We start from the raw sequence: 18,075 nt of genomic DNA on the forward strand, positions 1-18,075 counted from the left end.
AGAGCTATCTCCTTCGGCCCCAAAGGCCTCATCGTAGTCCCCTACCTCGTCGTCAGCTTCTTCCCTGTGAAAAAGCGCTTCATCTGCGTCTTCCGAGTGGGAATCGTGTTCGGAAGCGGGGCTGGAGTTTATTTCTTCCACGCTTTCAACATCTTCGTCCTCGGTGCTGAAGATGTAGGCCGGGGCCGGTGCCGATTGCTGCGCTTCTAATCTCGCTGCCCGTCGATTCCGGAGAGACTTCTTGGATCGGAATCGGGCACAGGCCATACATGTCGATTCGTCGTGATCCGGCGAGAGGCATTTGTTGCACACCGGGTGGACGTCGATGTGTGGATATTTGGCGTGGCATAAAGGACACCGTTTGAATGGGGTCCTCGATTCCATCGTCGATGTAATGTAGATGGTCGGATGAAACGGATCCGAAAAACTGGAAGAAGTTTCTAAACTAAGTAAGAAAGCTGTCGACACCGAGCGGGAACAGAGCTAAAGGCCTTTTGGCCTTAAACGAAATTTTTCCTAACTTGAGCTAAGATAAGCACATCCGAACCCGATGGCGGAAAAAAACAATCTGGGGATGGAGAGGATGCCCATGCGCACTGTGGTCCAGGGGAGGAGTCACCTATCTCAGGATACTTCGAAGACTCTTCCAGGACAACAACGTGCAAACATCCGGACCCAACACTAGGCGGCGATCTATGCACAGATGAATTCAGCAGCCCACATGCCTCGAACGTTTACTTTCTTTAATGATTTTCAAATTTAAAATTCCAAAATCACCTACTGGGATACCCCCTCAAATAGAGCAGATATGCTTCCTTTATGACAAGTGGTAAGAATCTCATGAGGGAGATGGCAAAGATATTCTCAAGCAGTTTGGGATTCCTTCACAATATGTCCTTGTAAGAGGAGTCTGGAAAATAAAACAAGCTCCTGACAGTTCTACAGCTTTGGAATCTTTCACATTTCTGAATCATCTCCCATTGTTGTGTAAGGAGTTTCAGGATGAGTCACAATAGAAGTAATTTACACTAACACAAATTATGTAAAACAGCCATTTAAGTAGCATTTTTACCTTATGGAAAGCATCCTAACTTCAGCCCATGAGGTGACTGTGCTCTAAACTCCACCCTAGAGGCCACCATGGCTCAGATTTCAAAGCACCAGTGCGTAGGGATAAAGAGCAGGCGAGGATGACTGTCGAATCAGTCAAAGATATCAAAGATACCAGTGCTGTTGCAGTTAGAGATACACAACTTATTTCTTTTTGAGCAAGGTATTACCATACTTGAATTACTTAAACAGATTACAGAGGAATACTTACCCCATTTCTGATTTTCTCACAGGTTCCGCCTCCAAGCAGAAGAAATCTTGAAAGTATACCTGCTCTTTCATGTGGCCACTCTGCAAATGTATGCAAGTGGCTAATTTCTCTCCCAATCCTCCTGTTGAATGCGAGGTCACCTTACCTTAACGACTTTGACTAGCATTTGTGCAGCAAAAGGTGATGATAGATGCTATCCATCTTGCGAACCCCCTCTTTAGAGAGGGTGCGTTTTTATGTGGATATGTAAAACTCCCCAAAAGCTGTACAGTGAACATTAAGTTCTTAGTCCTTTCAATATAACTGTTTTGGTATCTGTTGATGCCCAGTGAATGCTGGGACCGTGACACTGCCCTGGAAGTATCCTTCTTCAGAAGGATAGTCTAAAAGAAGAGTTCCCTGAGGTTTAAGTATCAGTGGGAGTTCTTAACCGGAATAGAGCAGCTTCTGTCCAAATCTTCCACCTCTTGTCCTGCCTCCCCTCCATTTAAGCCGTCTAGGTGGTACAAAATTCAGATTCATAACCAAAGAGAAGATGTGGAAGGTAGCATTATCTGTGCCTGCCTCTCGAAAATCTTGGCTAGCATCCTTGAAATGAACCCTGTAGGCAGTGTCAGAGCTGAATTATGAATAAAACAAGAAGCAGGGTACCTCGTTATATTGTGAAAATTCTAGAGAAAAGGAAAATACAAACAAAAAGGCGAACTTAGCATGTTCTGTTCAGAGAAGCAGGGTTCTCCTATTTCAGGATCTCTCTGCAGCAACCCCACAGAGCTGGAGTCACTCCAGACATTTAAACTAGGAGCTCCAAAAGAAATATATAAAATACATATGACATTTCTTATGAGCCTGCATTTTCACTGGCAAGGTAAGGACACATCGGTTAGGGGTGTGGAGGAGGGCCTGGGATTCTGAACACTTGTGATGAAGTGGACGGACTCTGAAGACTCGACCAGTGGACATAGAGCCAAAAGAGGAGCATCTAATAAAAGTCCCCTCAGGAGAGGATCATACAGACCTAACAAGGAGAAATAAGGAAAAAGGCAAACGGATTCGACAGAGACACGCACTGATGAGAGTGACAGTCCTGAGACCTATGGCACCTAGGTCACACGATGATCACCTTGCTGGGACCATGAGGACGACCCAGTTGGACAGGTTTATTTTCTTCAAAGGGGATACGGTTAAAGGAAGATTCTCACAAGACATGTTACTTTCTTTCAATAAATGCACATCCTGACAGCTCACCACTTTCGAACGTGCCACAGGAAACATCCTGAGCATTTTTGGACATCAGAGTGAAAATATCGCTTGAAAGCTGGGTTGTCAAAACAAGTGCTAGACTCCTTAAGCGTGTGACTACTATCTCAGGGACTGTGAGACTGTGGCATACAAACATAGGATCTTTACTAAAGCCTTATAGCCCACTGTAGCGGGCTATACCGGCTATTAAAGGCCCGCTGCAGCGTTAAAGGCCCGAGCCGAAGGCGAGGGCCTTTAACAAGGCAGCCGGACTTTAATAGCCTGTATAGCCCTGCTACGAAGGGCTATAAGGCTATTGGAACATTCTGCCACTAGAGGGCACAATGTTCTAACAAATTAAACAAAGGCTTCAGGGAGCGCGAGGGGATTGAAATCCCCTCAGGCTCCCTGAAGCCTTTGTTCACAGTCAGAGCTGTGAACAAAGACACATTGGAATGTTGGTGCTCCGGGCTTATACCAGCCATTATAAGCCCGGAGCATCCCATTGTTTTCAATGGAGCTTCCAACATTCCAATGTTCTAATAATATTTCAGCTTCTAACAAAAGGCAAGAAAAGTTCTTGAGTAAATGTATAGAGTGACTGATGTACAGGATGAAAACAGACAAATTTGAAATGTTAGATGTAGCAATCCCTCTTGCTGGGAAGCAACAAGTATCGGTACACTGCCCTTCCAATGGACTTCGGGGAAAATCACATAATTAGGACAACTACTCAATAGCCTGGGGGAATGCAGCAAATCGGCATATATTAAAAAAAGCTTGATACTGGAGGATAGGTAGGATGAATGTTTTGTCACGGTTCCTGTATTTCTTTCAGGTGTTGCCTGTCCCAATTCCTTTATATAAATTACAAACCTTGCAAAGGAAATTACTCGAGTTAGCTTAGGGTTGGGTGAAAAGCCAGAGTAAAGCAGATATGTCATGATGGCTCAAACAGTCAAAGGTACTTTGAGCAGCCCAGACTTAATCAAATATGATAGTGCAGCACACATGCGCATTATAGTGACTGGACAGCGGAAGAAACTGGCAGGAAATACACGGCCATGGCAATTGTAGGTAAAACCCTAAGGGTCATACCCTCGTCGTCGATGCACCAACAACCATACAACACTTACCTGGTACTGCCAGTTAAGACTGTACTTGATGTATGGAATAGTCACTAGTAGTGGCAGATTGATGTTTTCCTTCCCCAAATACCCAATACAAACAACTCCAATATCACGTCAGCTCTGACAGGAGACCATTTTAAGCAATGGCAGGATAGCGGCAGAGTTCTGTCTGATTTATTCATGCAGGGACGGAGATGGCTACATCTGTGGCAATTCCTAGCTCTGGGAAAACCTTTTTGACACAGGAAGAGGGACTATTTTTTAACTAAGTTAGTCTAAGAGCATTACGTATTCAAATTTAAGAACTTATTGCAGGAACGCATAAGGGGCATCTGTATAACCATGTGAGGGGGTATGGGGGTCAAGCTTAACATGCAACTTTTTGCCAATGGAAGGCAGGGTGAGGGGGAGAGAAGAGGGTTGAGTCAAATGTATTTTAGTCATTCATTTGTATGTTGGGCTTATGCTAAAACTTTGATAAAAAGACATTGAGTAAAAAAAAAAAAAGCACCCGCGACCCCTCTCTAACCACAAACTACTGGCAAGCTTCCAACCTACTATGGCTAATTACGGCAATAGAGAAAATTGCAAACCCACGTTCTGCTTTCATCTCTAAAAATCATTTGCTGGCCAATTACCAATGTGGTTTCAGACCTGGTTTCAGCATAGAAACAACAACTTTAGGTCTTAAGACGGACTGAACCATCTACTGGACCAGAACGACTCCTGCCTAATTGTTCTTCTTCACCTCCAAGCTGCTTTTAGACACTACTTACCACAAAGTAACAATTTCTCGAACAATGCATGGGATTCCAAGGCAAAGTTCTAATGTTGGGCCAAATCTTTCCTATCTGTTAGATCTCGACTGGTGAAAATAGGTGATCACTCATCCTCCACTACAAGCAAGCGTCACGGGGATCCTCAGGGCTCCACTCTAGCACCCACATCCTTTAAAATCGCCATAGAGCAACTAAGCCTGTCGGTGTCGTACTTAATTAGTGCACAGCTCTTTCTAAAGACGTTAACAATAGAAGACATTCTGCTCTACTCCGATTCAAATGTGAATGCACTAAAACGTCCTTTTCTCCAAACCACTCAAAACTGAATAGCTCCTTTTCTCTATCAGAAACAGACTTATCCCAAGCATCTCAACTCTCTGTACTGCTCACATCAGCAAAATGGTGAACGTTGCAAACTTTCATCTTCATACATTAAAATTCCACCCACTTAGCCACCTGGTCTGCTAGAAATGGCTGTCCATGCAGTGATTATTTCAAAATTTGACTACATGCTGGGCTGCCTCAATCTCCTCTGGATTAATAGAAGCAGTGCTTCACGCAGAAGCTAAATTAGCCCCCTTTGCCTGTAAATTCAATCACATTCCGCCTATTCCTCACACGTTGCATTTTGTCTATACATCGTGAGTTGCACTGGCTTCCCATTTCAGCTAGAATAAAATTCAGGATCAACTGTCTGGTCCACAAGGTTGTCCATGGTAACTATCCACCCTATGTGGCTGACTGCTCAAGAGCTCCAGAAATCAAAGAACTAAGAAGTCATAATTTTCTTCTTCAAGCCTCAAGGAATACTACCTCTCATGCTCAGAGGCAATCATTCTCATGTGCAGCTCATGCAGCCTGGAAATATCTTGCTCAGAACTCAGACATCTATCAGATCAGAAAGAACAGATGGCAAACTTTAACTGTATTACACAAATCCGTAATTTGGCAAATAAAGAAAATAAAGATATTAAATATGAAAGACTAATTTGATTAATTCTATCTTCAGCTGCTCTGTCTAAAATGTTCTATACATTAGTTAAAGAGTAGCATGTTTTTTTTCCTCCCAATCTCAATGTACCCTATTATCTTGGAATGTCTCACTGTAAAGCACCATAATGCCAATGTGGTCTAGATGCACTATATCTGTGTCTTGAAATATATACATTTTTTTAAAAGTCACAATGATGTGAAAAATGTCAGCATGAACGCTCAAAAGGGTAATAACCACTTTACCATGAGTGAACAATGTATACCAGAAACTGGTATAATTTCATGCGTTCAATGAATGGGACTAAATTAGCATAGCCTAAATGAGGGATTAATTCTGCTTATCTTTCTAAACAAGAGTGAGAAGGCAGAACTATTAAAGTGAAGCTCCTGGTCACCCTGAGATGTGATACAAAATTAACAAGATTTATTTTATTTTTTTAAATACATTTTTTATTGGCTTACAGTATGGCTCTGGTGAATAACAGGCTTGAGTAATAACAGACTGTCACACAACTAATCATCTGCTAAATGAGTACTGTTTATCCCAGCTCTAAGCCTGACAACTGCAAAAACAGAGTTGCTGGACAACAATAAAAGGTTAGCCTTTGGACTAGCAGTACAAATGTGACAATTCAGTTCAGAAGAGGTATACCAGCGAGTCCTTACCCCATTCTCAATTCTTCTATCTCCAGGCACTTTAACACCATTTCTCCTTGCATTTGGATCCTGAGATCTTTGTCCACCAGCTGCATAAAAACACAAATTAGAATTTTTACTAGAACACAGATTCATGAAAAATTATTAAGATTGAGTACTTTAGTGGTAGTTTAAAGAAGAAAAAATGCAACCTTGCATCTTAGCACACTTGTGAGAAAGTGCCATCTTTCTTGCATGGTATGCCTCCACTTTTTGCTGAATTGTCGAATGTACTTTGACTGAGTGTGCCCTGGGCTCCTGCCAATCAGGTGCCCAGGGCCTATGTTCCTTCCCTAAAAAACTGTGCTGAAACCTAAAACCCAAATTGGCAAACCCTGGCCACATGTCAATCCCCTGGTAAATAGTACACTAGGAACCCAGGGCCTTGTGACCAGGGAAGGCCTCTAAGGGCTGCAGCACTTATTGTGCCACCCTTGGAGGCCCTGTACCCTGACACAAACACACTGCCAGAGAGTCGACATGGCACACATCTCTGTGCGCCATGCCCACAACCAACACTGCCCTGGCATACATCAGCCACCCCTCTAGCTGGGTGCCCTATGCCAGTGGTGTGGGTACAGGAGCATGAGCCATGTGCCCCTACAGTACCCAGGTCCATTCCTGGGCACTGTAAGTGCAGTGCTGCCATTTCAGAGTATATGGTGCAGGGAGATCGTCAAACACGAACTCCACAGCACCATGATGGCTCCACTGAAGACTGAGAAGTTTGGTTTCAAACTTCTCAGCACATTAAACCCGCACTGATGCCAGTGCGGGATTTAATGTACAATGCACGACAGAGGGCATCTTAGAGATTCCCCCTGAACCTAACCTACAATCCACGTCTGGTCTAGGGGCTGCCTAGGCTGCCACACAGCAGACATGTTGCTGGACCCCTTGGTAGAGAGCCATCCACTCTCCTGGGCCTGCAACAATGCACATCCTGGGCGCGGTGCTAGGTCTCCTCCCCCAGGAAGGGCAGGGGAAGCTTCAAAGGCATGCCGCCTATGTGAGCTTCTTCAGGCCACTTGCTGTACTCAGCAACTGGCCCCTACCGGTTCTAAACCCCCACTCTGGCGGGAAAACTGTACGGAAACCCCAAGGAAGGACAGGGGGTGTGCCAGCCTCAGCCAACTCCACCCCTCAGGTGGGGGAGGCAAGGTGAAGCACATCCCCGGGCTCTCGCCATCTTGAAGATGGGGAGCCCTGCCCAATCAGGACTAGGCCACTGCCCCCCTCCCTTAGGAGAGTGGCAGGATAGGGGGTGTACCCACCCCAGGGCAGGGACCCAGTGGTCCCTGCTCTTTATCTACCTGTAACACCCCTAAATGTAGTATTTAGGGGCACCCTGAACCTTCCTTCCATGGATCCAGATTCCGAAACAGCAAAGAAGATCAAGAAGAAAGACCTGCCGTGCAGCTGCTAAAAAGAGGAAGACACCAACTGCTTTGGCCCCAGCCCTACCGGCCTGTCGACCCTCGAACCCGCTCCTGCTAAATCTCGGCATCTCCCGTGGCCAGCAGCCTCACAAACCCCGGAGGACCTGGCTACCTTGTGACTCTGAGCATCTGGGACTCTCACGAGCAGTGGCACTGCTCAAAGCAAGTAACTGACCCCTGGCATCAGCCAGGAACCATGTACCCTGCACACTCTGCACCCGCCAAGCCTGGCCTGTGCTGGAGTGGACCAAGACCACGAGGAGGTCCCCCCGGCGACTGTGACCCCGAATCCAGCACCCAAGGACCCACCTCGATGCTCCTGACGACGCCTGCAGCCTCATAACCAGGGACCCCCGCCCCCAACCGCAATCAACAGAGGTTAAGATTTCCCGACACCAAAAGGCACCGATGCGCCCTGCGGCCCCCTGTGCCCAATTCCTGGGTACCTACCTATCCTCCAACTACCCAACTTACTTCTCGAAGTGGTGGTGGCACCTGAAGAATCTTCGTCCCAGAGCTTGCAGCCTTTGTTCGTTCTAGAGTTTCTCCATTGCAATCGATTGAGCACCCGACGGCTCAAAAGCACCCTGCACCCAGCCGCCCGAGTGCCCCTGGCTGTGCAACCTCTACTCCTACCTACTTCCCCATTTGCCCTGAGCAAGTGACCAGGAGCTCAGCTCCCACAGCCGCGTGGCTTGCTAGCCAGCAGCCAAGGGCCCCCTGCCTTCCATAGGATAACATTGGGCCTAACTCACTCTGCACCCGGCTGCCCCTGTGCCGCTGAGAGTGTAACAACTGTACTTACCTGACCCTGGGAGACCCCCGAGTCAATGTCCAGAACCTTAACTTTGCCAGTCGAGTACTTACCCAAAAGCCGATAACGCACTTTTCTTCCATAGGGTAACATTGACTGGTTCCACTTGAAATTTCTTCTAAGTGTGAAGTTTCTAAATTTAAAATATTCACCTAAAAAATCAACCGAGTAACGAAAACGGAAATACTCACCTGCTATTAGGAGAGATCCCAGTGCTGGATCTTGGTGCCCAGCACTGACCCTGAAAAGTAATTACAAACCATACTTACCGCTAACTCAATTTTCTCCCATAGGAAACCATTGACAGTTTTTCTGTGAAGTTTCTTCCAAGTATCGATTTTTGCAAACTACAAATATTCTTTAAAAATCGTACCAACTGTGAAAACGTAATTACTTACCTGTGTTAGATAGATGTCCCAGTACTGAGCCTAGGAGCCAAGCACCGGATTACAAAAGTAACAAGAACATACTTTACCAGTAACTTGAACTTTCTCCCATAGGAAACCATTGACTGTTTTTCTGTGAAATTTCTTCTGTCGATTTTGCAAACTTGCAAATATTCGTAAAAAATCGCCTGTATAACCTAAACGCATTCTATCAACTGCTTACAGGTGGTATACTAGTGCTGGATCCAACACTGAACCCGAAAAAGTAACCATAACCCCACTTACCTGCTAAGTGAATTTCCTCCCATAGGATAACATTGGTAATTTGATTAGAAAAAGTTTCTGTCAACTTTTAAAATACCAAAATATTGCTTAAAAATCACAACAGTAACTAAAACGTGTTTACTCACTTGTTTCCAAGAACTGTCCCAGGACTGAATCTAGGATCCAGTCCTGGAGTTAGAAAAGTAATCCTGAAAGTAATCAATTGCATTTAACTTAAAATTCCCATTGAGCTCAATGTATTATTGGGTTTGAAATTGTGTTGGCTATTGCAACAAACTAACTGTTACATTCAAAAGTCAATTGCCTATTGCAAAGTATTTAACTAAAGCATCTCATTCTGAGAAAGTATATTTTGATACCTATTGTTGGTACTAAAATAAAACAACCATATATTTGTATATACAAACCATTGGCCTAGAGTTCATATCTTGAGTGTGTGAGACCATTTGCTGACTGAGTGTGTACAACAAATGCTTTACACTGTCCTCTGATACTGCCTTACTGTTCGACCAAGCTACCACTTTAGAGAGTAAGTTTATATCTAACTTTAGCCTCTGCCAAACCTCTGGGGACTGTGGACTCTGTACGCCCTGTACCTATTTGGGAACAGTATATATAGAGCCACTTTCCTACAACACTGCTCTCTTTCCAGGTAAAAAGCCAACAGTAACAATTGCTAAGCAACAGGCCAGGTAAGTATACTTACACATCACCACCCAACCGAAGTAATATCAACCCCTTTCCCAGGGGCTTTACCATGAAAATCAAAACAAACCTTGTTCGCTTGTCAGTCTGAGGATGACTCACACTTGAAATATTCCTTTAAAGCTATCTATCAAACAATGAACTGGATCTCGTTGCACAGCAGAACTACAGGCCAAGAATGTCATTTTCATAATGGAAAATTGTAATTTCAGCTATATAGAGTCATTTTACACATAATTGGCTCAAGGCACAAAGCTTTTGGGGGGAATGTTTGAAGAGACGTGTCATTTCTAAGAAAAGGGCGAGGTCTAACGACGCAGTACCGCTAATGCAAACGATGTAATGCTGTTATTATTGCTCTGCAGAAGGCACACTGAGTACTGGATCAACCTCTGAAAGAGATAGTGTCACGCAGCCGAATGTTAAGGGGATCACTTTCACTCGTGCTCTGAACATATGTTAAAAACATCCTGGTCTAACCAGTTCCTTTTTTAGTTTTTTTTAATAAAGAAAGACCGATACCTTTTCGCTCGAAAGGGTCAGTGTTCAGTTGTGACTGTTGTATGTCAGTCTCTATCAAAGACTTACTGTTGCATTCTCTCAAGTTAAGCATGAACTTTCTATCTCAGTCACTCACCACTCTTGACTAGGAAACAAACATGAATAAGTTCTGGTAAAACCGATAGGACTCACCTTTGAGACCTATGGGCTTTGCCAATTATTTTTAGCGATGCGCCTTTGCATCCTCAATGCTGTGCAGCATTCCTAAAAACGAGGGGGGTAAAGCCTACACCAACATCAATGTAATTTTGTAGGCATGGGTGCCATGCATGAGTGCACCCACAGAATAACAATGTCATATATATATATATATATTTTTTTTTTTTATTTACCAACGTAAGTCAAATCGTAAATCAAGTCAAATCGTAAATCAATCCAAACAAAGTAGCACAAAAGCATTTTTTTACAACTAGAACGAAGCTGCAACATAAATAGCGTGGGCAAAAAACACATGGAGAGCAGGGGAGAAGTAAACGGCAGGGGAAGTACACTGGCTAGATAAACATTGAGCTCTGGGGAGAAGCACACATGGGTGAGCACATCGTAGAGGGGAGAGAGGAGAATCACACAGGTGAGAGCAACATGAAGCACAGCATGAAGGAGAGGAGTAAACGAGGGAGACTGCTAAAAAACACATACACTCACATGGAGTACTTAATCAAAAGAAAAAAGTAGTGCATAAAAAGTTAAGCAGTTGGAGGACACAAGTATAAGACAATGCTCAAGGGGAAGGACAAACACAAGAAGAAGAAAGAAAGGCCACATAAGCGAATGAAAAACAAGCAATTAAAATGTTGTAATTGAGCTTGGACTGGTTTGCACTTTTTCACAAGTGCATTATTCTGTGATATGGCTCGATCTCTGTAATGATGACAGTGTTTGTGGCATGAAATTCCTGAGTTTAGATACTGGTTTTAAATGAGATATTAAACATAGCATTTAAGTGTATTTTTCTCCACATATACTGCTGCGTTTGTTTCAGCATATTTGTTGTATGCCATATCACAGAGTTTGTTTGAAGATATGATAAACTCTTAAGAAAAGCGATGATCATGCAGTTGAATAGATCATCATCTTGGGAGATATAGTCTTGCCACAAGTGTTCAAGAAACTAGGAAACGGCCTGTGTTGTGTGAGACAGGCAGCTGCTTTAAACACTGGTGCAAGAATGAATGAATAAAAGAGTCTCCTCTTCAGAGGTGAGAGATGGATAGACTGAGATAACCCAATGTAAGAGGAGTTAGACAGCAGAAAACGAGGGGTATGAATGAGCGAAAGTGATGGTAGAATATATTAAGTCATCAAACATACGACCGACTCAGTTTGATATCTGGGAATACAGATACACACAAACCCAACACAGGTTCTTAGTGACAACTATGCAACTATGGTAAAGCGATACACAAACTGGGAGAGGATATTGCGCACTGGATTAAGCTCCCACTGTCGCTGGCAGGACAGATAGCTATCATGAAGATGGTGGTGCTACCTAGATTTTTGTTTCTGTTCCAAAATATTACAATGCTCCTGCCGTGGTCATTTTTAGATCTCGCGCCTAGCGTTGCAGTGCGCAGAACTGCTCGCGCAGCGCAAGACATTTAACCGCCATCAACCGCTATTATGTCGTGCAACAACCTTGCGTTCCTGCGCCCAATCCAAACTTGCACAACTCTCAAACTGAGCCTCCTGCACCCCCATCCCGCTGCTCCCACCCGCGCCCTGTCCAACAATCCCTGCTGGCACAAAGTGCAACATTTCACACTTCCACCCCCTTCGCAGTGCCAAATAGTGCACTCCCCGCATAGTTCGTGCAGTACGGATTCTGTGCCAGTCTGACCGTTCACACAGTCTGGAGTACTTGCTGCATCGCTCTTTGAATGGGATTCTGAAAAAACGCATGCACTTGTTACGGTTTCACTCTTTCTATGCGACTGACTCTCCCTGTGACTGGATTAAGACTACGCATCTTTTCTACCCTCTCTCCCTGGTTAAAGGCACTTCATCCCTCCCAGTGCGCGTAGTATGGTATTAATGGCAGTTTGTATGTATTCGTGCAGGAGGAAAAAGGAGTGCAAGTGTGTGTGGGGGAAGACAGCAGGGTGGGAGGGTGTAAACATTACTGGTGGGGATGGCGGGTTCTTCACTCACATGTATGCCTGCTTTGTGTACTCACGCCTCACCCTCGGGCGCTTCTCCCCCTCTTTTCTTCGTTCCTTCTATCACTCCTCTCCATTTCCCCCTCTCATTTCTACGTTCCATTGTTTTCTGTGTTTAATACCCTACCTACATATATATCTCTCCATCAGTCACGTGTACCCTCTCCTGACTGAGTTGCTTCCTTTTCTCTCTCTCCTCACTCCATTCCCCCGTCCTACCCCCTGTGGGTCCCTTGTATGCAACATCATCAGAACCACTATACAGAACCTCTCTTTTCTACATTTTAATTTGTTCTACCTTCCATCTCTGGTATCAATATTCCCGCTCTTATCTACATTACCTAGTCTCCCCTCTCTAGTTCCTGTCTCAAGTCTCTATGCCTCATTCTAACTTCCTTTCTGTGACGCTTTTCCCTTTTCTCTACCTCTTCCCATTTTCTCAGACTCGCATACGTCGCGTCACGGTGCACGGCGCCTCATTCACACACCTGTCTCTCGCTACCCCTCATCCGTAATTTCGCATTCTCTCCTGCTTATCTCAATTCCTGCCTCTCCTTTCTCTCCCTTCCTCCGGCCCCTCTTCTAGACTCCCCCCCCCCTCCCTCCCCTGCATGTGTGAACAGCAAGTCACTAACTGTGGATAGGAGCTGTTTGTGCCTGCGTTAGGGGAGGGGCATTGCGAGTTGTCTGGTATTAATGGCAGTGTGTATGTATTCATACAGGAGGGAAAAGGAGAGAGTGTGTGTGGGGGAAGAGAGCAAGGTGGGAGCATGTAAAGCAGTGTGTGTGGAGAAGAAGGAAGCGTGAGAGGTGTGTGTGCAATGGGGAGGGAAGTGGTGGTGTGAGTATATAGGTGGAGCCTGCAGGCGGGCAAATAGAGCCAAATGATTTGGAGGGGGGGTGGGCTAACTCTTCCAGCCATAGGGAGAGTGCCTCTAAAACAGGCTGAAAACACAACAAAGCCTCATTAACAAGTAAATGGCCTTTTAAACACCTGGGGCCTCTCTCCATCCGTCTCATCACTGCCTTCTTTTTTTTCCACTTCTTCCCTCCATTAAACCCCCCCCCCCCCCATCTCCTACTTTTCGTTCTCTCTTTCCCCTCCTTGTTTTTTTTAGTTTTGGGGCACCTCGCTGTTTCTTTGTCTGTGCCTAACAAAGGTTGCAAGCTGAAGGGGATCTTAAGCTGGTGCGTGTGCACATTGGAGGTGGAGGCAGTCTGTGCCCCGATCGTGGACTGGTTCTGGTCTCGGGAAGAACTGCATGCATGGACTCTTACTAGGAGGTCTTTGTATCAGCATAGCGCTCTTGCTTTCACTGTCTTGTCTCCCCTTCATCCCACTCGGTCTGCTCTCACCCCTCCCTTCCAATCAGTCACGGGGCTCCAGGTTACGCCTACCTCCCAGCGCAGCCAGGTGATCGGAGATGGAGGGCTGTGCTGGTAGTTTATGATGCCCTCGCCATAAAGCTCGATACAGGAATGCAGAGCAAATGGTCTGCCACTGGCTGTCTGTAAACAGTAACAGTAAGAGACTTATGCAGCTGACCCATGAACTAACCGGGCTGCAATGCAGTTCTCAAAATTCTGTGTCTGACTATCTTTACAGGCTACTTGCACTGGGGGACACAAATGAAGAAAACCAGTCTAAAATTGACTCAGTCCACGGGGGGCATTATAAAAATATATAGAAATTGCACCCACAAAGTGATAGGTCCACCAGCAGGAATCTACAAAACGCAGGCTAGGGGAGCTTCACTGTACGGGGCAGAATTATAGGGCCATTGTCCATTAACTTCCCTATCCATGCATAGAACCTATTTCTTAGGCAATTGCTGGGCCTCCCTATGAGCAGCCCATTAACACCGCTCAGGATGGATTTAGAGCTTGGCCCTATAGCAGATGTAGTCTCCTCTAGACCCCTCCTATACTGGGGTCGCCTGTGAAGTACACCTGAACTAGCTGACTATAAAGAGGAGTTGAAGGATGTCATGACCCTTCTTGGTGCTGGGAAACTCCCCTGGCTAGCTTATATCAGGAATTCTTGTCAGGCACTAGGGAGGGCAAACATGTGGACTACACCAGAAGAGAACTGTCCCACAATTTCCAGAAAGGCACTAGTCGACTCCCACAGAGAATACAAACTGGCCTTACTATGTCAGGGGACCAAACCAAGTAGCTTGACTTTCAGGTTTCTGGACATCAAGCAGCAATATAGGTTGGAATCGGCACTTGAACACATCCAACCATTTTGGGCAAAGAAACTCTTTCTTCAATTCAGACACGGGGTGCTCCCGCTTCGAGCATTTACTAACAATTGGCAGGGAGCCCACAAACTTGATTGCCCAGGGTGTGACCAAGTTGAAGAAACTGAACTGCATGTCCTTTTCTTTTGCCCCGCTTATGGAAGACCAAGGTCTAAGGGGGTATTACAACTCTGCAGAAACATGAGGATCAGACACTACACAGAGGTCTATAGGCTCCTCAAGTATGAAACTGACACACTCATTGTGTTTGCCATTTCTAGGTTCCTTTACTCGATGTGGTGCATCCGCAGAGCAATTTTAAAGAAAACCATTGCAGGAAACCCCTAGTTCCCAGTACCCTTCATATATGCTGCTATGCCATGTTTGCACATATCCATTGTATGATTATTGTTATCGCAAATTTTCTCCCTCCGGGTTCTTCTTTTCTTTAAAAATGTTTTATATTACCTGTTTTTAATGCAGCTTTTTAACACTATTTTATATATATATATATATATATTTATAAAGTCAAAAGCTTTTTAAACAACTGATAGGAGTTTTATACATATCAATGAATTGGCTATTTGTATTAATAAGTGATACTTTAACCCCTCCCGCACTCAAGTTAGAATACATATTCTGATTATTGTCTTGTAACCAAGTTTAGTACCGAGTGCTGATGTGAGGGAGCACACTTAAGAATGAATTAGAAAATTCTGCACAAACTAGATTTGTACCATCTTTTAATACAGCACTAATGTATACAAAGTTTATGATGACATTTTTAATTTTTTTTTTGTTATGTAAAATGTATTGTATTGTCTTTTTCTTATGTGCTTTTATGGCCATATGGTCGAAATAAAGCTTTTTTGACTGACTGGCTATGGTGGAAGGAGAAGAAAAAGGAAGGGAAAGACTAAAATAAACAATGCACTCAGATATAGCCTCGGGAGGGGAACGGGGGAGTGGGGAAGGGGATGCTCACAAGTCACATTATCTTGGGAAAACAGGATGTTTGCAGTATCATGGAAAACGAAAACAGGAGAAGCATCTCAATCACTTAATCCAGATTCAATGGATTATGGGCAACATCTTTGAATGGTTGTGGTGCCAATTTCCCCGCACTGCATTAACATTTCAAGAGAACATAAACACAGCATTTGCCGCCAGTTTCAGGTGACTTGATGATCATATTAAACATACAAATTCCTGAAAGTAACAATCATTTTTAAAATGTTATAGTCCACTTTTAATTATTATGGAAGAGCATCAGCAGCATTCAACAATTTCTTAAAAAAAAAAAAAAGCATTCGCAAACTCAATAGGTTTTGCCGTTGTGATCTATTAGCTTTGCAGATGGTTTTTAGCATTGGAGGGGGAACAGATGCGAAAGCAACAAGAGGGAAGGCAGGAACAATGTGGAAGAAACACAGAGGGCACAGGAGGGGAGGGAATGAGAAGAACACTGACAAACAACAGGGAGGGGACCATCGACAGACAGCAACAAAGAGAGAGAAGTACAAACGACAGTTCAAAAACACACGCACTCTCAGGGACACAACACAAAAGAAAAAAGGAATGCTTGAAGAGCAAGCAATGGAAACACAGATGCCAGCAAATCAAACTGATAGTAAAGAGGCAATGGTTCGTGGGAGGAACAAACACAAGATTAAAAACCTGGGGAACAAACAAACAAGTTACTTACCTTCGGTAACGCCTTTTCTTATATAGACTCCATCTAGCAGAAGATTCCTTTACTTGAAATTTGCCACAGGTGTCAAACTGGATCTGGAAAATTTTCGAGAGAAGTACATCTGCGCGCTGGTAAGTGGCATCGTTTGGCTCCACGAGGAGTCGCCCGCGCCAGAAGTGATGTGCGAGGTGCCTATATAGGCGCCAGCTCAGTGCCCTGATGTCAGTTTCTTTTCGGGACTTTCCACGCTAGAAGTGGGCAGCCACAAGGAACACTTGAACACTGGTGTGGTAAAACTAGGGCCCTGAAAGGCGAACAACCCTGTCGCTAGAAATCTGTTCACAGAGCGGGGAGGATAGGCAGGTCGGAAAATAATCTGCGACTAGATAAGACTCTACTGGATAAGGTGTTACCGGAAAGTAAGTAACTTGTTCATCTGATATAGACTTCTAGCCAGAGATTCCTTACCTTAGAATTGACACCCAAGCAATACCTTCCCCAGAGGTGGGTCTGCAAAACGATTTCACACCAAAAAGTCCTGCAGGATCGAAGAGGCAAAGAGCCTGTCCCTAAGGACCAGTCTGTCCAGGCAGTAGTGTTTGGTAAATGTGCGCAGAGATGCCCATGTTGCTGTCTGCCAGATGTCCAGGACCAAAACTCAGATTGCTAACGCAGTGATTGGAGCCTTTGCGCTGGTGGAATGAGCACGCAAACCCTCTGGAGGTTGCTTTTTGGCCAATGTGTAGCAGATTTAAATGCGGAGCACGATCCGCCAGGAGATGGTCCATTTCTGCACAGGCTTCTCTTTCCTGTCCTTGACATACCCCTAGAAGAGTTGATTGTTCACCCAGAACGGTTTTGTGTGGTCAAAGTAGAATGACATATCGTTTATGAGAACACCCGGTGGAGTCTCTCCTCCTCAGAGGGATGAGGTGGAGTGTAAAAGGTAGACAAAGTGATGGACGGGCCTATGTGGAACAGGGTGACTACCTTCGGCAAGAAGGATGCTCAAGTACATAGGACCAGTTTGTCGGGGAAAACAGAAATCTAGGGAGGCTGAGAGGACAGTGCTGTAGCTCACTGACCGTCCAGGCAGATTGAATTGCCACCAGAAAGAACATCTTGATGGTGAGCATCCCAAGTAAACAAGAATTAAGCGGCTCAAAGGGAGAGCACATTAAGAAAGTAAGAACCAAGTTAAGGTCCTATTGAGGCATAACAAAGGGAGCTGGGGAAATGTGTTGTAGACCTTTAAGGAACCTATTTACAATAGCGGACTGGAAGAGAAAAGGCCAGGGCAAGGATAAACAAAAGATCCTGGGAAAAGTGAGCAGTTGAGGGATAAGTCTCTTTCTCAGCACAATATGCCACAAATGTATTCCAACAGCAAGCATATACCGTTTTGGTGGAGGGATACTGTGATATCTGTCCATCTCTCCTTTTCTCCCTCCTTATGTTCTTTGCCCTTCGTCTCTTTCTATTCTTTCCCTATCATTCTATCTTCTAGAATCCTTCTACGCTCGGTTTCATTCTATCCCTGTACTTCGCCTTCAGCAGCTGCCTTCACTGTGGGTTCCGTTACACTGTAATTGAATTGTATCCAGCTTGGAATAAAGAAAACTGCATCGACTT

The 18,075-nt window shown here is 44.7% G+C and overlaps 1 protein-coding gene across 2 annotated transcripts in view; it reads right to left on the reverse strand.

The window, feature by feature from the left end:
- TP53BP2 (tumor protein p53 binding protein 2) overlaps nt 1-18,075 on the reverse strand; it is a 322,660-nt gene that overhangs the window by 183,995 nt on the left and 120,590 nt on the right. For both annotated transcript variants that reach the window (XM_085612994.1, XM_085612995.1), the window contains exon 4: nt 6,132-6,211. In XM_085612994.1, coding sequence (XP_085469120.1) covers nt 6,132-6,211 — 80 coding nt within the window. The remainder of the gene's footprint in view (nt 1-6,131; nt 6,212-18,075) is intronic.

Source organism: Triturus cristatus, chromosome 6 (assembly GCF_964204655.1).
Source record: "Triturus cristatus chromosome 6, aTriCri1.1, whole genome shotgun sequence".
In the NCBI taxonomy this organism is placed as follows: domain Eukaryota; kingdom Metazoa; phylum Chordata; class Amphibia; order Caudata; family Salamandridae; genus Triturus; species Triturus cristatus.